Below are 22,866 nucleotides of genomic sequence, written 5' to 3' on the forward strand. Positions count from 1 at the left end.
GGCTGAGCCTGGAGAGTGATGCCCCCCCCAGCAATGCTGGGGTCGGGCTCCTCCTAACTCAGTTCAGATGCTGATCCCTAAGGAAGCTGGAAGACCACGGGCTGCTGGATATGGACCTTTCGCACCCTCTCCCTTGGCCTCCGATGGGAATTCCAGCAAAAAGTACCACATGAGCTGACTGTTCAGAAAGCATCCTTGGGCCTGTGGCTCTGGGGGACCCCCAAAATGTTCAGGTCTGTTCTCCCCTAGAATGGACCGACCTTCCTGTGGTCATCTCAGAGACAGCTGTGAGTGCCCCTCACCCACCCCTCCCTTGGGAGAAGTCAGATGGGCCTGTTTGTTCTCTGAGAACCTCCAGAGCAAAGGTCCCGGCCCTGAGGCCAGATGTTCCCAGCTGGGCAGCCTACCCGTCTCCCCCACTCACCCCTCCGTCTCCCCCACTCACCCCTCCGGAGGTTTCCCAGGCTCCTGGGCTGCCCTGCAGCCCCCTACCCCAGCTCACCCCCAGAGGGTACGTGTGAGAAAGTCCCCTCAGACCAGTCTCCTAGTCCCCACCCCAAGGTCCCTCCCCCCACCCATCCTTCCCGGGAGGCAGAATCTGAGATCCAGTTGGGTAAGTGGAGAAAGTGGGAACAAAGGGAAGGAAAGTCATTTCCTGTCAAGAGGAAGGAAGGAGGCTGAGCGCCAGGCAGCCAGCCACACAGGCGCGGGCAGCCCGGGAGGGGGGAAGCTTGGGCTTCCAGGGGAGCCCCCACCCCCTTTTTCTGTGCTAACCTACTCCAGAAAGTCCTGACGCCACCTCCAGGCTTTGTTCTTAAGTACTCCGATTAAGTCTATGCTTTGGTTCTTGGTTCAGAATTAGTTTGTTTGGGGTGCAACTGCTCCCCTCCCTTCAGTCTCCCCCTCCCCACTCACTCCCACCAAGAAACCTCACAGCCTTTATTAAGAGATCCTTCTCCCACGCTCCTACCCCAGGAAGCTGGGACTACAGCGGGGTCACACAAGGTACACACCCCACCTGCCCAGTGACCGCCCCTCCCCCCAGTGGGTCGCTGAACCTCTCTGAGTCTCAGCAGGGTCCCTGCCACCCCCATCAAGTGAGAATACTGAGGTAGATAAAGGGCGGGAGGAGAGGGGCAGAGAAGTGGCTCCTAGGGCTAGGGCCAATGCTTTGTATGTGGGGGACCTGGGGCTGAGCCTGGAGTGACCCCCCAAGCAAGTGCTCGGGGTGGCCCCAAAACCCAAAGAAAAAGGTGGGATCAAGCTCTTGGTAGGTGATGTGCGCAAAGGCCGGCGGTGGCCCCTCTCCTTGAAATGGGGCCTCCAGGGACCGAACTGGCAGGGGGGAAGGAATGGGGGGACGCACAGCAAGAGCCAGGGCCGAGCTACCTATAGAGGAGGAATCCGGGCGCTGCCCAGCTGCTTCGTGGGACCCCCAGGTCTGGGCTGGAGGAAGGTCCACGCCAAGATAGCCGCGGCGCACCTCGGGATCCCAGTCCCACTCCTTCCCAGCACACCCCAGCCCCCCGAGAGGGCTGAGGCCCCGAGAAGCGTGACCCCGGCCCCCTCCTCTCTGGCGCCCACCGCCGAGCGGGGCGCTGGCCGGGTCAGCGCGGGGCGCCGCCAGCGCTTTAATTCGATCCATGTGCGGGACGCGGTCCTCTTTGTGCGGGAGCTTCCGCCCTGCCCACCCCATTCCCCGGCGCCCGGGGCACACGAGCCTGCCCCCGAGCACCGAGCCCCGCGGGACAGAGACGGAACAGCCGCCCCCCAAACACAACCCCGCAACTGCCCCCCAGCTCCAGGAGCGCGCGCGCGCGCGCGCGCGCGGGGTCCCGGCTGGGGGGCGGAGGAGCGGCCGGCCCGGGGCTGTTCCCGCTGTCAGCGGCGGGGACCCGCGTGGGGACCGGAGATCGGGACCCCTTCCCCCCCTGCACCCCGGGTCCCGGGCCGCTTACCTGGGCCGACGCGCAGTCCCCCGCGCCGACCAGCGGAGCCCCGAGCCGCGCGCCTCCGCCCCGCGCCCTCCCCGCCCCGCGCTCCCTCCGCCCCGCGCCCCGGCCGCCTGACCATAAAAGGTGAAGCTTCGGGGGAGGGGGCCGGGAGCCCCGCGGGGCGGAAGCCGCCCCTACCTGCCCCCCACCTGCCCGGCCGCGCCCCGCGCGCCCCTTCCCCCTCCCTTTGTTCCCTCCACTCTCCCCTCCCCGCTGCCCCTCGGCCCGGGCCTGGGGAGGGAGGGGCGCGGGAGGCCGCTGGAGACACCAGTGCGCTCCCCAATCCACAGACCCCTGGTGCGCCCCTTCCCACCTGCCCTGTCTGCCTGTCTGGGGTGGGAATGGGGGCGGGGGGCGTGCGAAGGGGGGCGGTGTTTGCACCTGAGTTGGCCCGAGTCCTGGGCCTGAGTTTCCAGGTTGACCCCAGACTCCATCGCACACTGCCCCCCCACCCCAACAAAGGCCTCACCTCCCTGAACCTCAGTTTCCTCTTCTGTAAAGTTGGGTCAGTCCCGGGGTAAAATGTCAAGCCCGTGACCTTCAGGGCTTACCCAGTCTGCTGGCTGGCTCAGGGGCGCGGCTCGCCCGGATGGGCCGTTTGGAATTGACTGTAGGACCCTCCAGCCCTCTCTGCCTGCAGGCGCCTGGGTCCCGAGGAACAGACTCCGTCAGGTCTTGGCATCTCACTGGATTCCCCCTCAGTTCTTGCACCCCAGCCCCCTGCACCCCGCTTCAAGCTGGAGTAGATAAAGGGGGAGCCGGAGGAGCAGCCAGCCCGGATGGGCCGCCTGGGTCCCTGGAGGCCTCTGTCTTGGCTGGGAAAGGAATCTGGGTCTGGTGCAGAGCAAACAGATTGTTCTTCTGATTAAAGCTGCAGTGCTGGAGCCAGGGGGGTCCAGCCCCCAGCACAGTCTGGGGGAGTCCAGGCGGCTCCCCGAGGGGAGGGGCCTGCAGGGCTGCTTCTGAGGGGCCCTGGGGTGGAGCTTACACCCTCCTTCTCTTTCTCCTCCCATCTGCTTAAGTCTTTTGCCCACTTTTGGTCTCCTGGACTCTGCAATTCCCACGGCCTAACGAGCTCACAGGAGGCAGGAGGGTGCACCCGTCATGCCTTCCCCACCCCACAGCTGCTGCTCCATCAACCTGAGGCCCCACAAGGGACAAGTGCAGAGCTGGATTCAAACCCACATAAGGGGTGTCCCTGGGCACCTATTCTCCTGACCCCAGCTGGCCTCTGTGACCAGTCAAAGAAAGGTGGCAGGCGTTCTCGAGAGTTCTCTTCAGGAGACTTGAACTCAGGGCTCCCTGAGCCCCTAGCCAGGCTCATTGCCGCCTGGCCCTGGAGGAAATGCTTTAGCTGAGAGGGGATAGAGAGGACGTCGGTGTGGAGGGTGCCATATTGGGGGGGCCGGGGTGGGGGGCTCAGACATTCTGGACCTCGAACTCCTTTTTCAAGTCTTTGTGACAACACCTTGAAACAGAGAAATGGAGCATGAAGGTGGGGAGATGACACGCTTTGAATGTCAGAGTCCTTGGTTTGACACCCACCCCCCAGCACCTCTGGGACACAGAGAGAGAGAGACCCCTAAGCACCAAGCCAGAAATAGACTCTGAGCATCTCGGGGTGTGGTCCAATCCCCCCTCCCAACTCTCCCTTCCAAATAAGAGCTGTCCTCCCACAACCCGTGAGGGCCCTGCGCGGCCTCACTGCTCCCTAAACGGACAGTGAGACACCAAATCCTTTACTTGGGACCTTATCCAAGTCACAAGGACTCGGTTTAGAACTCAGGCCTCCCCTGCTCAGGGCTAGGACTGGACAAGAGAGAACCTGGGGGCAGGCCCCACTACTTACTTATATGCCAATCCAATCTCACCTCTGCCTCTGTGTCACCCCTGCTCCTGCGCCCAAGGGCACAAGATGTCCAAGCTGGGGGGGGGGGGGGGATCTTGAGCACCAGCCCGCGTCAGTTTCACGCAGGTGCAAACTTCCTGCAATGAAAACCCAGGAAGTGCACCGGCCAGAACACACGCCCTTTGTCTGCCAGCTCAGAGCCTGGCTCCCTCCTCCCATGCAGTCAGCTAGCCAGCAGGGGCCCGTCTGGTGTGGCAGCTGATACCCTGGATGGCAGCTGATATCCTGGGTGGCAGCTGATATCCTGGGTGGCAGAGAAGGGGTGGGAGGGAGGCTGGGGTCAAGACGCAGGTCAGTGGGGACCTGCGTTACGGCCCAGCCTGCTGGCGGACAGGGCACCACCCCTGCCACAGGATGCCTTTGTTTCTGTTTGATTGGTTTTGGATTTGGGGGGCCACACCACCTGTGAGACTACTCCTGACCCGGAACCTCAAGGTGCCGGAGAGTGAAGCTGGGGCAGCCACACGCCAAGCAGGTATACTCACTGTTTGAGCCATCTCCTGGCCCGCTCTCTCTTTTCTTCAGCCAGTTAAAACTGCATTTGTCTCACATTGCTGATGATGGTGAAGTCATGGTGAAAACTGGTGAGCAGCCAAAAAGGCTGGGTCCCTCCTCTAGGACTCTGATCCCTGTCACCACTATTTGGGTGGCGGCAAGTCGGGGGAGGGGATTTGGGCCATACCTGGCGGTACTCAGGGACCACTCATCACTCTTGGTGAACCTGGGGGCCGGTGTCAAACCCAGGTCTTGCCTGCTCTATGATCTCTCCGGCCCCTTTATCTACTTCGTCTTTAAATTCCCTCTCCCCTTCCCCTGCCCTTTGCTGTTGATGATGCGGTGAAGATCTGGGGTTGCACAAACATCTGGCTGTGGTGCTCACACACTCAGCGCTGGTGCTCACTGGGGTTTGCCCTCCTTTAGCTGTGGTGTGTGCATAGTGCTTGCCAGGGATCAGACTCGTAGTTGAGGCAGACCAGCGAAGGTTGGGGGACCCACTGGGGTTGCTATGTTGCTCATACATACATGTGCTGGCCCAAACTCCCACTTCTTGGTCATAGCACTTATACGTCTTTTGATTTTATTCTATTCATATATTTATTTTGGTTTTGGGACCACACTGGTCAGTGCTCAGGGCTTACACCTGACTTGGTGCTCAGGAATCACTCCTGGGACCATCTGAAGTGTCAGGGGTTGATCTCTCAGTTTTGGTCTCGTGGGAGAAACACCTTAACTCTGCACTGTCTCTTCAGCTCTCACACCGTCGTTTCAGTTGTGATGCTCAGGGGGGTTGGACCCTCCCTGTGGCGCTCACACACACCACACTAGACACTGCTGACAACAGCAGGGGCTATAGACAGCAGAGCTGCCTGGGTCTTTGGCAAGGCAGGACATTGTGGTTATTTGTTTGGGAGGCTGATACTCGAAATTTCTCACTAAAGATGTGTGATCTGAGAGTGGAGAGAAGGGGAGTCTGGGCAGGGAGGGGGCCGTGGGTGGAGAGGTCCTCGTGATGGACAGGGTGTAGCAGCACTGTACCAATATAAACAGTAATATTGCTACTATTGTAAAGTAGGATAGCCAAAAACTAAATTTTAAAAATTTGGGGCTGGAGCAATAGTACAGCGGGTAGGGCCTTTGCCTTGCCGACCCGGGTTCAATTCCCAGCATCCCATATGGTCCCCCGAGCACCGCCAGGGGTAATTCCTGAGTGCAGAGCCAGGAGTAACCCCTGTGCATTGCCAGGTGTGGCCCAAGAACAAAAAAAAAAAAATTTTTTTTTCACTCCTCTTTTGGACCATTTTTGTTTGTTTTGAGGTCACGCTCAGTGGTGCCAGGGACCAGACATGGAGGAGCGTGGAGAACCATATATGGTGCTGGGGATCGAACCCTGGCAAGTGCCACGCTTCAGCCCCATGGTCATTGTTTATTTTCTCAGGGCACGCCCAGTAGTGCAGGGGTGGAGGGCAAAGGTGGGGCCAGCTGTGTAGACCTGATGGTTCTGTCCCCGAGGTGTTCAGTGGGAGGGTCAAGGCCTGAATTCTACCCCGGAGCCACACCCCAGCTCCCAACACTTTTTTTCAAGAGCCTGCCTCCATGGATTCCTCTAGGGAGAATTAAGATTTATTTCCATCATGTGGATATAGCCCGAGACTGGGGGTGACACCAGAGGCTTCCCCCAGAATGGGAGCCAGGCTGTGTCATTGCTCTTCGTGTCTCAGTACCCAGCAGTGTGTCTCCACATGGTGGTGACTCAGTAATTCCAGAAGAAAAGCTATGAGAAGGCAGGCCTTGAGTAGTGGCATACACGGATCACTGAGGAGTAAAGGCTAATGGGCTGGAAGGAGATTGTGTTTTGAGAACAGGGGGACAGCTCAAAGGGCACCAGCTATGCTTGCCAGTGCCCCTGTTCAGGGGTCTCTCAGCACTTCCGTACCCACCCTCCCTGAAAAAGAGATTGGGCTTTGGAGTGAACCCAGGTTGAGGGAGCCCCCTTGAATTTGGAACTTGGTTCCGCCATTTACACACTTCGTGACTTTGAGCATGACATTTCTTCTCTTTGTCCCTCAGGCTTTATCGTGGGGAGAGATAAATCCACCATCAAGGTTGTTCTGAAGTCTGGCGCAGAGAATGCACGAGAAATGCATGATGGGGTGAGCAGCCCCTGGAGAGACGCTAAATGAACTGATCTCTCAAGTGATGTGCTTCTGCTCTTTCCTTCTCTGTCTGGGGGCAGGTGGGTATGGGGAGGAGGGCACCCCCCCTTTTTTTTTCTTCCTTGGAGCTGGTTTCTGCTCCTGCTCCATCCCCTCACTCAGACTATACCTTGATTTTTTTTCTTTTTTGGGTCACACCCGGAGATACTCAGGGGTTTCTCCTGGCTCTGCACTCAGAAATCACTCCTGGGGGCTGGAACAATAGCACAAAAGGTAGTGTGTTTGCCTTGCACGCATCTGACCAGGGTTCAATCCCCAGCATCTCATATGGTCCCCCGAGCACCGACAGAAGTAATTCCTGAGTGCAGAGCCAGGAGTAATCCCTGAGAATTGCCAGGTGTGACCCAAAAAAAACAAAAAAAAAAAAAAAAGAAAAGAAAAAGAAATCACTCCTGACAGTGCTCCAGGGACCACGTGGGATGCCGAAGATCGAAACTGGGTGGACCACATGCAAGGCAAACACCCTATCCACTGTACTATAGTTCAGGCCCCTCAGACTGTACCTTGACCCCAGTCATCAGAGGCATGGCTGAGACCAGCCCCTTCCTGGGGAGGGAGGGAGCATGGGTTAGGCCTGGCTCAGCTGTGTTACATGTCCTACATGTGTTACTTGTCCTCATGTGTTGCATATCCTATCTCCATCCTCCTGCTCAGGCCTTTCAACAAGTGGGGAATCCGAGGCACAGAGTTCCTTGCTCAAGTCAAATCCATTAGTAAGCTTTTCCGAAGACAGGCTCACTTGCTTCCAACCCAGTTCCTGAACAAGCCAAACGGACAGGCGAGGATCGCAAAACCAGAATCCAGCCCATGCAGCCCGCCCAGTGCCTGCCTGCTCGCAGGGCCAGCGTGAGCTCTGGCTGGGAGGAGGGTGTCCGGGGCTTGGTCCCCTCCTGGCTGGCCTTGCTGCTTCCCAAGGCATTTGCTAAGCACATGGACGCGAGCCCCAGATGAGGGGGCTAGGGAGCTGCGGGTGGGCCATGGAGGGCGCTCAAGGCTCAAGGCTCAGAGGGGCTCTCCTTGACCCAGGCCTTGAAGCTCAGAGCCGTAGCTCAGAGCTCAGCCGTAGGCTGAGAAAATGTGTTGGCATCATTTGGTGACGACAAGGCCCCACTCCGCTATGGAGCCTGTCCCCTGCCTTGGCATTGCCACGCCCCCTTCCCACACTTCTGGGAGCTTCCATTCCTACAGCATCTAAGCAACACCCCTGCCTCTTGGGCTGTGTCTGTGTCGGTCTCCCAATACCCGAACCCCCTCCTTACGAAAGCATAACGTGGCCTCATCCCTACCACAGCCCCCAGGTGGCTTCCTCGCTTTTCTCCACTGGAGGAAGGTTTACTGTGAAGGAAACAAAGGTTTGCTCAGGACTCTCCCCTACACTGGGACTGAGAGTTCCAGAATGTTCTAGAAGAGCATGGTCTGTCCACACTTGGGAAGCGTTTCTTTCCGTCTTTTTTGTTTTGTTTTGTTTTTTGGGTCACACTCAGCGATGCTCAGGGGTTATTCCTGGCTCATGCACTCAGGAATCACTCCTGGCGGTGCTCAGGGGACCATATGGGTTGCTGGGAATCGAACTTGGGTCAGCCGCATGCAAGGCAAACACCCTACCCACTATGCTATCGCTCCAGCCCATCTTTCTGTCTTTTAAAAAAATAAAAAAAAATTATTTGTTTGGGGGCTATAACGAGCAGTGTTTCATGGGTTTCATGGCTTACTCCTGACTGCACTCAAGAATCACTCCTGAATTCCTAAGTGTAGAGCCAGGAGTAACCCCTGAGTATCACCGAATGTGGCCCAAAAATTAAACACACACACACACACACACACACACACATATGGAATCACTCCTGGCAATGTTCAGGGGGCCCTATGGGATGCTGGAGATCAAAGCCAGGTCGACCGCATACAAGACAAGTGCCCTACCTGCTGTACTGTCGCTCTGGCCCCTTTTCTTTCCTTCTTTTCCCAGCGGCCACACCCAGTGATGCTTGGGAGGTGATAGTGAGCTGGAGATCAAGTTCAGGGCCTCGCACACAGGCTGTAGCACTTGAGCTCTCTCCTCAGCACCTCAGGAAGCAGTTTCTATGAAGGATTCCCAAAAAAATTTGGCAGAATTCCCAAAGAGATGTCAGAAGGATGAACCCAAATCCCTGGGGGCTCCAGAGATTTGTTCTGCTTTCCCTTTCATCCTGAAAGAAATAGTTCCCGGTGGAGCTGGAGAGATAGTACAGCAGGTAGGATGTTTGCCTTGCATACAGTCAACCCGGGTTTGATCCCAGGTAACCCCCCATGGTCCTCTGAACACCACCCAGAGTAATTCATGAGCGCAGAGCCAGGAGTAACCCCTGAGCACTGCTGGGTGTGGCTCCAAAACAAATAAAAAACAAATAAGCAAAAAAATTCTTCACCACACTCCCACTCGATTCCTTTCTTTCCCTCAGATCCACATCAAATTGGTAGGGAAGGGGCTGAAGAGCGATAGTAGAGTGGGTAGGGCATTTGCCCGTTTGTTGTTTGCCTTGCACTCAGCCGACCTGGGTTCGATTCCCAGCATCCTATATGATCCCCTGAGCACCGCCAGGAATAATTACTGAGTGCAGAGCCTGGAGTAACCTCTGTGCATCACTGGGTGTGACCCAAAAAGCCAAAAAAAAAAAAATTGATCAGAAAATCTTTGAAAAGAAAAAAGGTCTTTGATAAAAAAGCAAAGCAAAGCAAAGCAAAACAAAACAAAAAAATTCCTGGGATGGAACACAGGCTTTGCATATGGGACGCCCGAGTCAGTCCCCAGCACCACATGGTTCCCTGAGCTTGTCAGGAGTGACATCAAACACTGAAGACTTCAAGTACTGGGAGGAAGAAATGATTCCTTTCATAGTTTTGTGTCTTTTTCCTAAAGAGGCCCAGAACAGGTTTGCTGCTAGCCCTCCATATGATTTATCTTTACTCCAGATTTTTTATTTGTTTGGTTTTGCTTTGGGAGCCACACCTGGCTGGTGCTCAGAGATTTGTTCCTGGCTCAGGGATCATTCCTGGTGGCCTCAAACCCAGGGTGCCAGATTGGCATCTTATCTGCTGTACTATCTCTCTAGTCACCAATACTTTTGCTGGGATTATTTCAGAAGATTTTTTTTTTGGTGTGGGGGGGTCACTCCCAGCAGTGCTCAAGGGTTACTCCTGGCTCTGCACTCAGGAATTACTCCTGGTGGTGCACGGGTAGACCGTATGGGATGCTGGGAATCAAACCCAGGCTGCCTACTTGCAAGGGAAACACCCTACCCACTGTAGTATCACTCCGGAACCCCAGAAGAATTCTTTGTGTGGCTGTGTTTTGGGGCCACAGTGTTGAGGGCTTACTTGGAAAAATGCCCAACCCTGCCCTTAAGCCTGGGTGACTGGCCCATGCCCACCTCTGAGCCCCTCACCTCTTCTGTTCCAGTTCACCAATCCTTTCTCAGACCCTCAAGTTCCTTGAGAGTTTTGTTTTGTTTTGTTTTGCTTTTTGGGTCACACCCCGTGATGCTCAGGGGTTACTCCTGGCTCTGCACTCAGGAATTGCTCCTGGCGGTGTTGAGGGGATCATATGGGATGCCAGGATTCGAACGCGGGTTGGCTGCGTGCAAGGCAGATACCCGCTGTGCTATCTCTCCAGCCCCCTTGGGAGCTTTAAGACCTGCTAGGCTTCCCACCTGCTTCCTTGGCCTGGGATTTCTGCTTATCCTTTAGGGTTCAGGATTTTTTGGGGGGATCTTTTCTGGGGGCCACCAAGACACACCCACAGTGCCCAGGAGATCATGGGTTGCAGAGACTCAAACCCAGGGCCCTGTGGATGCCAGGTCAGTGCTCCAGACCTTTGCACCACCCCTAGTCTAGGATTCAGTCTTTTTTTTTTTTTTTTTTTTTGCTTTTTGGGTCACACCTGGCAATGCACAGGGGTTACTCCTGGCTCTGCACTCAGGAATTACCCCTGGCCGTGCTCAGGGGACCATATGGGATGCTGGGATTTGAACCCGGGTCGGCCGCATGCAAGGCAAACACCCTACCCGCTGTGCTATCTCTCCAGCCCCTAGGATTCAGTTTTAACAATTCATTCAGTTCTAGAGAGATAGCACTGGGGCTCAGGCACTTGCCATGCATGCAGCTGACCCTGGCTCAAACACCCCAACCCTCCACCCCGAGAACCATGTATGGTCCTTCAAGTACCTCCGGGGTCACTTCTGAGCACAGAGCCAGAAACAGCCCTGAGCATCTTCGGTGTCCCCCTAAACCAACTCTTTCTCAGCAAGGCCTTCCTGAACGTCAGCACCGATCCCCCTGGGGTCAGCCATCTGGGTCAGTGGCAGAGAACTTGCTGTGTGGGGGAGGGCCTGGGTTCGATCCCCTGCTCCACGTGCACAAAAGCTAAACTAAACCTGGAATGCCGCTCCACCTCACTCATCCAGTTGTTCACATCAAAACTCAAAACCCAGAACTGGAGCAACAGTACAGCGGGTAGGGCAATCTCCAGCACCCCCACATGGTCCCCTGAGCACTGCCAGGTGTGTCCCCCTAAATAATAACAAAGGAAACCCTCAAAAACCCCTGCACCACACTCCCTCTGTATTTCTTTCTTTCCCTCAGACCTGCATCAGATGGGGGACTATACTCAGGCGTGCTCCCAGCTCTGGGGTTAAGGCTGCTCCTCGCACTGTTCAAACTAGGAATCTGACCTGCTCCAGCCCTTGCTGCCTCCCTAACCCTCTGGTTGTATTTTGGTGCTCGGACAAAGTTTCCTTTTTTCTTTTGCTTTTTTTTTTTTTGCTTTTTGGGTCACACCTGGCGATGCACAGGGGTTACTCCTGGCTCTGCACTCAGGAATTACCCCTGGCAGTGCTCAGGGGACCATATGGGATGCTGGGATTCGAACCCGGGTTGGCCGCGTGCAAGGCAAACGCCCTACCCGCTGTGCTATCACTCCAGCCCCTTCTTTTGCTTTTTGGGTCATACCTGGCGATGCACAGGGGTTACTCCTGGCTCATGCACTCAGGAGTCACCCCTGGCCATGCTCAGAGGACCATATGGGATGCTGGGAAGCGAACCCGGGTCGACCGCGTGCAAGACAAATGCCCTACCCGCTGTGCTATCGCCCCTGGACAAGGTTTCCTGACAGGGCTGTTGCTTGAGCAACTCACAAGCCTGAGCACTGCCAGGCAGAGCCCCAAACCAATCAAACAAAACACACAAACACAAGACTACCTCTGGAGCCCAAACCCTGCACAGCCACCGCTGGGGGCCAAAGCCGTGGGCACTCACCTGCTTGGCCCGGATGCTTCCAAGCCAGTGTTCCCAGACTTCTCTCTTTTTCTGTTTGCTAGGCTCCGGGATCCCTCCTGGAGAAGCTCGGGGATCCCATGGGGCTCTGGGGAATCGAACCAGGATTAGCTCCATGCCAGGCAACCTCCTCCTCTCTGAGCTGCCTTCCAGACCCAAATGGTCTCTTAAGCCAGCCGCTACCAAGTGAGCCAGAATCTTCCGCAGGCAAACTCCCTGCTGGCCCCATCCCAGGAGGGTGAAACCCAAACCATTTGTGGCCTGAGTGACCCAACCTGCCCTATCCACGTCCTCCTGCCTGCCTGTTCTTCACCCTCCCTAAGTCGCTCCAGACACGCGAAGTGTCCTGCTGTTCTAGAATTCTCCCAGCTCATGCCCACCTTGGGGCCGTCTCAGCCTCAGCTGTTCCTGCTCTCATTTTGGCTTGCCTTGCTCCTCAGTCCGTTTCGTGAGGAAGCCCTGAGTGGAAGGCAGCTTCGAAGGTGCCTCCCAAGACTTCTGCTTTGGCCAGCTGAGCCCTGCGTAACTCAGCTGCACCCCCTGACCCACAAGGCAGGGCATGGCCCACTGAAAAGGGTCTTTGTTGTTGTGGTTGTGGTTGTTGTTTGCTACTCCTGGTGGTGCTTAGGACTTACACCTGGCTCTGGACTCAGGGATCACTCCTGGCTGTCTCGGGGGACCCGACACAGTGCCAGGAATGGAACCTGGGTCAGCTGTGTGTAAGGCAAGCACTCTGCCCACTGGACTATTGTGTCTACAGGCCCAAAGGCCTGTTGTCAGCTGCTCAGTGTCCTGGGGGGTGATCGCAAATGCACCCTCATCCTCTTCGTGGCACAGAAGAATGTCTGGTGTCATACATTTCTGATGCCGGGGATGGAAGCCAGGGCCCCGGGTGGGGAAATCTGTGCTCTGTTTCTGAGCTCCGTCCCCAGCCAAGGCTGAGGCATCTGTCTACACGGCCCTGCCCTGCTGGCGAGGAGGGAAGTCAGCTGCCGGCTGCAGCTGCCCTGAGGAGAACCAGGAGCTGAGGGGAGCTGGTCAGCAAAGCCAGAAGAGAACCGAGGCCCTGCAGCCACTTGGGACCCTGAATCCTGCCCATAACCATGGGAGGCGACACAGGGGCCTCCACGACTGTGGTCTGGGAGAAACGCTCAGCCGGTGACCCAGGGCCGCTGCTCCCTTCCTCAGCCTTCTGCAAAAGCCAAGATGTAAAAGCCTGTGGTTTTAGGGGGCCACACCTGGTGGTCCTTAAGATTTGCTCCTGGCTCTGTGCTCAGGGATCACTCTTGGTGGCACTTAGGTGGTTCCGGGGATCAGATGCAGGGCAGCCACTTGCCAGGTAAGCTCCCTGCGCGCTGTGCTATCTCTCCAGCCCCTAAGCCTGTTTTCTTTTGGTTTGGTTTGGCGGTTTGGCGGGGGGGGGGCGGGGGAAGTGCCTTTCCCAAGAGGTGCTTGAGGGCTCCAGGCCTACTCCCCAGCCCACGAGGGTTCGAGGACATGGTGCTACTCAGCCTCTGCAGCACTGGGACAAGGGGCATGTGCTGGTGCTGGAGGCGGAACCAGGTCAGTTGATTGCATGCGCCCCCTCACCTTGCTGGGTCACCAGCCGAAAGTTCACTGGATCTGTCTGCTGTGGCGGCAGAGCTGGCATTGCATCCTGGAGGCTGGCGGTGGTATGGGGTGGTGCCAGGGATTGAACTCAGGACCTCACCCACATGGGGCAGGAGCTCAACCACTGAGCCGCGTCTCCAGGCCCCAAGGCCTGTTGCCAGTTGTCAGTCTCCTGGGTGGAGATCACAAAAGCATCCTCATCCTCTTCGCGCCACAGCTGCAGTGTGTGTCCCGCCCAGCTCTGGGCTGGCCCGTGCAGATGGTCAGCAGGATGCCCTGCCAGGGTCCACTGCAGAGCCCAGGAAGGCCAGGTGTGTGTGAGCGGTGGCTTTTCTTTTTTTCATTTTTTGCTAATGTTTGGGGCCTCCTGGAGCGGTGCTCAGGGCTCACTCCTGGCAGGGACCATATATGGTGCCAGGGATCAAAGCAGGGACAGCAAATAGCTAACCACTGTACAGTCTCTCGGGCCTCAGAAGTACGGGGCCCTGGAGGGCAGAGGCGGCGGCCCCAGCCCCATCTGTCCCAGAGGTCACCGCCCTCGGGCCAGCCACCAGGCCTGGCTCCCGGTGTCCCCCTCTTCAGGTGCGGCTCCTTCAGTTGCAGGGGAGGGGCTTGGACTGTGCCCCCCGCCTGCTGCCTCCACCCTGCCTCTGGGCTGGAATTGAAGCTGTGCCGACCGCCTCACTCAGGCGAACCTAATTTTTATCCCCTTGCCTGACTTTCCACAAACATAATTTAATAGATAAGAAAATAATCTCATTCCAGCCCACATGGCCCGACTTTTGTTTGGAACGTGGTCTGTGTGACCATAGAAAGGAAAGGCGCGGGCTGTCCCCTCAGCCTGTCCCCGACAGGTCCCAGTGGGCCACTGGGGGGCCCGGGGCACCTGCCAGCACAAATATCAGTGGGGCAGGAGTCTGGGGCTGGCAGGGGTCTGGCCCTCTGCCCACCTAATGAGCATTTCCTCCTAGACTGGGACATTTTCTGCCCAGGGGCAACGGCGCCCTGGCAGACAGAGGGGGCTGGGGGAGGCGTAGCCCCGTCTCTGCTTCCCAGGGGCCTGGAGCCAGCCCAGGTCCTGTCCCCAGTACCCCCAGGAGCGCCCAAGGGTGGGGAAGAGGAAAACCCCAGACCAGGTGGGCAGGGACCCTCCAGTGGCTGGAATCCCTCCAGACCCTTCCCTGAGCCTCCGCTCCTTTCTCTGGCAGCCCACATACAGCCTCTCCCCCACAACCTCTTAAAGCCCCCTGCCTGGGAAGAACCTTCCTTTGCCCCTTGGAGTGGCTTCTGTGGGGAAAATCCTTGAGCTGGGTGCTAGGTCCCCATGGTACCAAATGCCCCGTGGGGCTGTGTGCCGGGTGGGGGGCTGTGGTGGTGGCAGCAGGATCGGGGCCCTGGCTGGAGTGACAGCACAGCGGGGAGGGCACTTGCCTTGTACAATACTGACTCAGTTTCCATCCCTGGTATCCCAACCGGTCCTCTGAACATCACCAGGAGTGAGTGATCCTCGAGCACTGCCACGCGTGACCCCAAACAAACCAACAAAAACCCAAAAGGTGGCAGGATGGGGCAGTACAGGGTTCGGGTATACTCCCAGCACCACATACGGTCCCCTGAGCACAGTGACTGGCGGCCCTGCTGACCCCAATGCCCCCAGGGTTGCTGGCTAATGCCTGGTTTGGTTGGCCAAGAATCATAGGGAGGGGCCCCCAAGCACCACTTGGGAAGCACCCCAAAACACAAAGCAAGAACGTAAATCAAGGAAAGGGCTGGAACTATATCTGGAACCTTCCAGGAAAGGCCCAGCAGGTTTGAGTTATTTCCGGGACTTAACTGTTCTTGTTTGGGGCCACATGCTCAGTGGTGATCAGGGCTTACTTCTGGTTCTGCACTCAGGAATCACTCCTGGTGGTGTTCAGGGGACCCTGTGTCACGCCAGGGATCAAACCTGAGTCAGCCACATGCAAGGTAAGCATCTTTTTTTTTTTAATTGTTTTCCCTAAATTTTATTTTATTTTTATAAAGTTGTTCACAATAAATAATTCATTACATTTATTTATTCAAACACCAATCCCATCACCATTGCACCTTCTTTTGTGGTTTTTTTGTTTTTATTTTTTTGTTTTGTTTTGGGGCCACACCTGTCAGTGCTCATGGCTTATCCTCTCTCAGTGCTCAGAGGTCCCTCCTAGCAGGCTCAAGGAATCATATAGGAAACTGGAGACTGAACCCAGCTTGGCCACATGCAAAGTAAGTGCTCTACTCACTGTACCACTGCAACCCCCAGAGTACCTTGCATGTGGCAGAATATTACATGGGCTCCCAAGCACTGCCAGGAGTAACTCCTAACCCAGGATTAAGACCGGATCATTGTTGGGTATGGCCCTCCATCAGAATTTGTCAACCGGTGGGGCTGGAGAGATAGCACAGCGGGTAGGGCGTTTGCCTTGCACGCGGCCGACCCGAGTTCGATTCCCAGCATCCCATATGGTCACCCAGCACCGCCAGGGGTAATTCCTGAGTGCATGAGCCAGGAGTAACCCCTGTGCATTGCTGAGTGTGACCCAAAAAGCAAAAAAAAAAAAAAAAAAAAAAAGAATTTGTCAACCGGAAACATACATAGAGCAGTTCTATTTTTCAAATTAAGCCCTTCTATATTCCCAAGTCCTTATTTTCAAAATTAGGGTTATGATTCTTTTTTAAAAAAATTTAATTAGAGGGCTGGAGCGATAGCACAGCGGGTAGGGCGTCTGCCTTGCACATGGCCGACCCGGGATTGATTCCCAGCATCCCATATGGTCCCCCGAACACTGCCAGGAGTAATTCCTGAGTGCATGAACCAGGAGTAACCCCTGTGCATCGCCGGGTGTGACCCAAAAAGCTCCCCACCAAAAAAATTTAATTAGGGGGCTGGAGTGATAGTACAGCGGGTAGGGCGTTTCCCTTGCACACAGGCGACCTGGGTTCAATCCCCAGCATCCCATATGGTCCCCCGAGCACCGCCAGGAGTGATTCCTGAGTGCAGAGCCAGGAGTAACCCCTGAGCATCGCTGGATGTGACCCAAAATGCAAAATAAATAAATTTAAAAAATGTAATTAATTAATCTTTGTCCCGAGGTAAGCATCTTGCCCACTGTACTATTGCTCCAGCTCTCCTGGACTTAATTCTGCCTCAGGAAGAGAGAGCAGGGAGTATGCCCAGCTCTGGAGGTGGGCATCAGGCCACCAGGTGACGCTCACAGTCTGAACTCAAACCTGACTTGCCACTGTGTGCCCCTGAGCAGCTGTTACCTCTCAGATCAGAACCTCAATCTATGACCGGAAAGAACAATCCACTCGCTCTGATGCCAGCAAGAAACAAGAAGGGGCCAGCGCTCACCTCGCACGCAGCCAACCTGGGTTCAATCCCTGGCATCCCATAGGGTCCCCCCAACACCAGGAGAAATAAACCCCCAGAGCAACAACACAATGGGCAGGACACTTGGCCTTGCACACAGCCGGCCTGGCTTCAATCCCTAGCTGGGCCATGTGGCCACCCGCATCCCGGGTCCTTAGCACCCTCTACCTCAAATTTCCCCAGCTCCATTTCTCTCCATCTACAAGGAGCCCCGTCCACTAGGGGACCCTGCCCCCCACAAACCAAGGAGGAAGCCTCCGCCAGGGCTGGTGTGACCCCAGCCACGCCACCCCCCTGTGAATTCTGACTCTTTACACGGGCTGAGAAAATTATCTTTATTGCCCGCAGGGAGGGCTGAGGGGGGCCGGGAAATGGAGGAACCCCCCACACACACACCCCACAGTGCCCTCCAGCCTCCAGAGAGCAGGTCTGACCCGCATCCACTGTCCGCCGGCAGAGAAAGAGGGGCTGACCCAGTGTGCTCCCCTCTTCCTGAGGACCCCAGCTCGGAGCCCTCCCTTCCCTCCCCCACCCCCCAGTCCGACCCTCGCTCTAGGCATGGGCCAGCCCTGCCATGGTTGTCCCCAGCCGGCAGCCTGAGGTCCAGGCGTGCAGCTGGGCCCGTGGGGAGTGGACACAGGAGGACAAGGCCTGGTGGAGCGCGCTCCGGGCGGGGCTCAGGACGGGTCCATCTTCTGTGGCTGGGCCTGGGCTGGGGCCCGCGGTGGGCTGACAGCTGGCGCGGAAGGCCTCCGGGACAAGAAGTCCTGAGAGCAGGGAAGAAGGCCCCCCACTCAACCAGACTTCCCTGGGGTGAGCCGTGGGTGGGCTGTGGGGTACACCACAACCTTCCCACTTCTGGCTACAGAGGGACAAAGGCTAACCCAGCGGGGTGGGGTTCAGCTACCTGGCCTTCCAAGAGGACACCCCGCTGTCCTCCTTCCCTCCTTTCCCCCCTTGGGGGCTCCTCCAGGGGCCCTGGGGTGCTGGGGATGGAGCCCAGAGTCTCCTGGGCAGCGGGGGCCCAAGCTGTCCCGCGTGGGTCACATCCCCTCCCCCAAGTCCCCCCCAGACCTCTCCCCCCCCCCATGCCCAGCCGGCCCCCTGGTTCCGCCGAAAGGGTCTGTACAGGCTCCAGGCCGGCTGGGGCTCTGGCACCCTGGCAGGGATGGGCCGGGAGGAAGTTGCCCACCTGGGCGTGGCAGAGGTCGAGGAGGGTGCGGACGCCCACCAGGCACCAGATCTCGCCGAGCAGGGAGATGAAGAGGCCCATCAGGTCCAGCCAGCGGCCCACGGTCAGCAGCAGCACGGAGAGTCCGCCCATGCGCATCAGCACCGTCTGCACCTGGCCCTGCATGCCGGGGTTCCGGCGCTCCTCCTCTGCGGGGGCGGGACTGTCACTGCTGCCCCCTCCCACCCGGGGCGGGGCTGGAGAGACTCGCTCTCTCCAACCCCCACCCCGCCTTTGAGCCCCAGTGCTTGCTATTAAGTAGATGTCCACTGGAGCACATCCGGTCACCCCCATGACCCACCCTGGTTTGTTTTTGTTTTTTTTTTTTGGCTTTTTGGGTCATACCCGACGATGCTCAGGGGTTACTCTTGGCTCTGCACTCAGGAATTACCCCTGGCGGTGCTTCGGGGACCATATGGGATGCTGGGAATCGAACCCGGGTCAGCTGCGTGCAAGGCAAATGGCCCCACCCTGGTTTTAGCACCTCCAACTCTGATCTATTTGCTTTGGGGCTTGAAGGAGGCTACACCTGGTGGCGCTCAGGGGTCGCTTCTGGCTCTGTGCTCAGGGATCACTCCTGGAGGTGCTCAGGAGGAACATATGGGGTGCCGGGGATTGAACAGGCAAGGCAAACAGTTTAACCCCCTCACTATCTCCTTGATCCCACTTTTTGCATTTGTTGTTTTGGGGTCACACCCAGCAGTGCTCAGATGTCACTCTGTGCTTGGAGGACCAAGCAGTGCCACTGGGGATGAAATCCAGCTCTTGCCTAGCACATGGTCGACCCTGGGTTTGATCCCCGGCCATCCATGTGGTCCTACAAGCCTCACCAGGAATGATTCCTGAGTGCAGAGCCAGGGGCAATTCCTGAGCATCACCAGGTGTGGCCAACAAAACAAAACAAACAAACCCAAAACCATGCCACCAGTTCACCCCTGCCTCAGGGCCTTAGCACCTGCTGTGCTGCTCGATCCTCCCCTGTCCCTGTCCTGACCCTTTTCACTTCATCCCCAGTTGCAGGGGGCTCATCTAGAGACCACATCTGACCTGGTCACTTCTCTCCTCTCCATCAGCTTCTCATCACCCTGCCCACCAGGCTTCCGGTCAGTGCCCCCACACCGGACACGGGGAGATGGGCAGCTTCATTCTGCCAGTTATTTGAATACTTCCAGGCACTCCTCCCTACTCACCTCTCTCTCTCTCTCAGGGGCTCCTGCTCACCCCTCCGGTCTCCTTGGCACCCACCGCCCTCCTGACCGCCCGCCCCCTTCGCCAGAGTGGCCACCGGCGGGCCTCACCCTGCATGTAGATGACCAGCAGCGTGTAGCAGATGGTGAGGGGCGTCCAGAAGCGCACGGCCTCCGAGGTGGTCAGGAAGTCCTGGTTGATGAGGGTCACGGCCGCCAGGTCGCCCACGGCGAAGGCCACGGCCAGGGCCCGGCCCAGCAGCCGGGGGAGCACGTGCGCGCTGGACAGCAGGCCCAGGCAGACGCCGCAGTAGTTCTGGCTGCTGTGCAGCTCGTACAGGTGGCAGACGTGCTGGCGCAGGCGCCGGGCGCCCACGTGGAGCAGCGCGGCCAGCCCCAGGCCCAGCGCCAGGTTCAGGGTGCGGTGAGGGGCGCCCTCCTGCAGGAAGCTCAGGCCGCAGGTGAGCCCGCAGCCCAGCGAGTACTGGCTAAGCAGGTACAGCTGCAGCTTCTCCGAGCCCAGGGAGCCCTGTGTGGGGCGTGGAGACGGGCTGCTGCTGCGGGGGGCCGGGGGGCTTGGGCTCCCCTCGCCCCACGACCTCCAGATAGCTGCCCGGTCACAGATGCTCCAGAGGGAGCCCGATGGACACTTGGGGGTCTTTCCTGAAGACCCACTGCACTGGGGGCCAGCCCTCCAGGGACCCCGCTGGCTTCCTTTCCACCCTGCTTCTGTTTGGGATCGTCTGCCGGGGGCAGGGTGCCGGGGATGCCCAGCCTGGACATGTTCGGACCCCAGTTCTGTACCTTGCTGGTGGTAGACCCACCGCAAACCACTAAATCTCTCCCCCTAGCTAAAGTGGGGATACCGCCAAGACCACGCCCCCCGCATGGTTGTGAGAGCAAGAGACAACACGGGTGCAGTGTCCAGCATGGCCTGGCCCAGGCAGGCGCCCCGTCCCAGGAGCTGTTGCCGTGTCCCCTGAGGGGAGACCGGGCTTAGGCACGCCGGCGTCCTGTCTTCTGGGAAGCGGCTGCTGAGGAGACTCCAGCTGGGGTCCCGCCCCTGTGTGCTGGTGGGAACGGACGGGGGCGGGGGGCACCCCACCCTGCCACCCCACTCACCTTGTCCAGGGACAGCAGCGTGGACACGGCCCGGAGGGAGAACTCGAGAACCACCAGGGCAGCCACCCGCGTGCCCACGAAGCTGAGGATGAGGGCCAGGCCGGCCAGGTGCACGGTCTCCAGGGACGCCCACTGCGCCCGCAGCCGCTCCTTCTCCAGCCGCCTTTTCGGGTTGCTGTGGGGGCAGGAGTGTGGGTCGGTGGTGTCCTCACCCCTCCCTCCCCTCAGAGCCCAGTGGACTGGGGGGGGGGCAGAGGCTGGCTGGCAGGGCGAGGCACTCACCTGACGCAGCCCACGAAGAAGTAGACCTTCAGGAGGTTGCTGAGGACGGAGATGCCACAGGCCCCGAGGAGGCCTGCACGGGGAGGCAGGATGCAGGTTTGGTGAGGGGAGGAGCAGCTGGGAGGGGCGGGGAGGCCCCAGGGTCGGGACTCACCCAGCCGAGCCCCTGGTGGGACGCCTCACCTTGCAGGAGGGAGTTGAGGAGGTCAGAGCCCCACTCCAGGGCGGGGAAGTGGGGCAACCAGGAGGGGAGGGAGAACATGGCTGCTGCCGGCTCCTGCCCCAGCCTCCCGCCGGCCGGCCCACACCTGAGAGACCAGCGTCACGTCATGGGGCAAAGGTGTCCGCGAGGGAGGGAGTGGCTGGGAAGGTCAAAGGACCAGCTCCAGGGAGGAGAGCTCAGGGTGAAGGGGCACTGGGAGCCAATCAGGGCCTGCAAAGGCCTCGAGAGGGCAGTTTGGGGGAGCAGGTGTCAGGCTGTGGCCTCGGCCCCCCACTTCCTGCCCTCCCCGGGCTGGCTGCACAAGCCCCCAGGCCTCCCGAACGCTCTTCCCCAGCCTGAGTCTGGTGTGTGACCAGCCGACTCAAGTGCGACTCCACCCCGTGGGCACCATCCCAAAGGGGCCGTCTATCCCCCGCGCCCCCGCCCCTGCCGCTAGAGGTCACTCTGCTCTCTCAGCCCAGGGTCTGGATGGGCGGGGGCGGGGGGGGGGTGCCATTGCCTGGGTCTCATCCAACACCAGCCCCCAAGACGCCCAGCTCAGAACAGTGCTGGCTGCCTGGACGGACAGTCCTCTCTGTGTCCACTAGATGGCAGGCGTCACCTGGAGAGGTGGGTCTAGCCAATCCCCTTTCTTTCCCTTTTATTTGGGGGGGGAGGGCTCACCCCTGATAGTGCTCGGGGCTTACTCCTGGCTCTGTGCTCAAGGATCACTCCTGAGTGCTCAGGGGACCATATGGGGTGCTGGAGATTGAACCCTGGCAGGCCCCCTACTCACTGCCCCTAGTTTTTTTGCTTTGGCTGTGCTCAGGGTTTACTTCTGGCTTATGCTCGGGGATCACTTCTGGTGGTTCTTGGTGGACGAGGGATTCAAACTGGGGTCACTGGGATGCCAGGAAGCACCTTAGCCCCTGTGCTTTCCATCTGTTTTCATTTTTCTAATTCCCTTCCCACCCCTTCCCATCATTGATGAGTGTTGTGTGTGGATATGTGTGCGTGTTATGTATGCATGTGCATGTGTATGTACAATTGTGCATGTTATATATGTATATGTGCATGGTATGCATGTGTATGTGCACATGTGCGTGTTATGTATGTGTGGGGTATGTGTATGTATGTGTATGTGTGCATGTATGTGCGTGTGCATGTATGACTGTGTTGGGGTGGGGAGGGCTGCACACAGACCTATGGTTCTTGCACACTTGCTGCAGTGCTCACCAAGGTTTGCCCTCCTTCAGTCTTGGCACTGCATACAGGCTGGTCAGGACTCGCCCTTTTTTTTTTTTTTCTTTTTGGGTCACACCCGGCGATGCTCAGGGGTTACTCCTGGCTCTGCACTCAGGAATCACCCCTGGCGGTGCTCAGGGGACCATATGGGATGCTGGGATTCGAACCCCGGTCGTCCTCGTGCAAGGCAAATGCCCTACCCACTGTGCTATTGCTCCAGCCCCAGGACTTGCCCTTCTTGACCATGGTGCTTGCACATCTTTTTAGTGGTGTTGCTCGCTGGGGTCACACCCTTTCTGTGATGCTCACACACCTGGCCACAGTGCAGGTGAAGTGACGTACAATGTGGGGAATAGGACAGCATGGCTGCCAGGATCTTTCGTGGCGCACGTGGGAGCCCACGGGTTTGAACTCATGCCCATAAGCTTGTGAGGCAGGTATTCTAAGCCACTGTAATATTCCTCTGGAACATCCCACATCCCCCATATCACTTTTCCCCCCACCCCTCATTTCTTTTGGTTCCAACTTTCCTGGGCAGAGGAGAGAGAGCTGCGGGTAGGGGCTCAGCAGGGAGACTGAGGTTGTGGCAGGGCTGGGCCCCATAGCATGCTGCCTAGCCTGTGTCACTGCCCCCTGCTGGTGGTGGTGAAGACTCAGGGTTGAGA

The 22,866-nt window shown here is 57.9% G+C and overlaps 2 protein-coding genes across 4 annotated transcripts in view; both read right to left on the reverse strand.

Moving 5' to 3' along the window:
* The window catches only part of FBLIM1 (filamin binding LIM protein 1), a 29,082-nt gene extending 26,373 nt beyond the window's left edge, over positions 1-2,709 (reverse strand). For 2 of the 3 annotated variants that reach the window (XM_055139192.1, XM_055139191.1), the window contains exon 1: positions 2,546-2,709. The gene's annotated coding sequence lies outside the window, so the exon portion shown is untranslated. Of the gene's footprint in view, positions 1-1,958; positions 2,028-2,545 lie in introns of those variants that run through there. The other variant, XM_055139190.1, reaches the window with a different exon arrangement.
* Positions 2,710-17,483: 14,774 nt separating this feature from the next.
* On the reverse strand, positions 17,484-21,892 carry TMEM82 (transmembrane protein 82). Its single transcript, XM_055138565.1, has 6 exons — positions 20,938-21,892; positions 20,755-20,827; positions 20,473-20,647; positions 19,462-19,879; positions 18,125-18,312; positions 17,484-17,699 (listed from the first exon to the last, which is right to left on the reverse strand). Exons 1-6 carry the CDS (start codon positions 21,014-21,016, stop codon positions 17,610-17,612), a joined length of 1,023 nt encoding a protein of 340 aa, XP_054994540.1. The 5' UTR covers positions 21,017-21,892; the 3' UTR covers positions 17,484-17,609.
* Between the last annotated feature and the right edge of the window lie 974 nt (positions 21,893-22,866).

This window comes from Sorex araneus, chromosome 5 (assembly GCF_027595985.1).
Source record: "Sorex araneus isolate mSorAra2 chromosome 5, mSorAra2.pri, whole genome shotgun sequence".
NCBI lineage: Eukaryota > Metazoa > Chordata > Mammalia > Eulipotyphla > Soricidae > Sorex > Sorex araneus.

Coding starts and splice junctions, on each gene's coding strand:
- TMEM82 (XM_055138565.1), bottom strand. CDS start 21,016: ATGTTCTCCCTCCCCTCCTGGTTGCCCCACTTCCCCGCCCTGGAGTGG. Junction 20,648..20,754: donor TTCTTCGTGGGCTGCGTCAG/GTGAGTGCCTCG, acceptor CTGCCCCCACAG/CAACCCGAAAAGGCGGCTGG. Junction 17,700..18,124: donor TCGACCTCTGCCACGCCCAG/GTGGGCAACTTC, acceptor CCCTGCTCTCAG/GACTTCTTGTCCCGGAGGCC.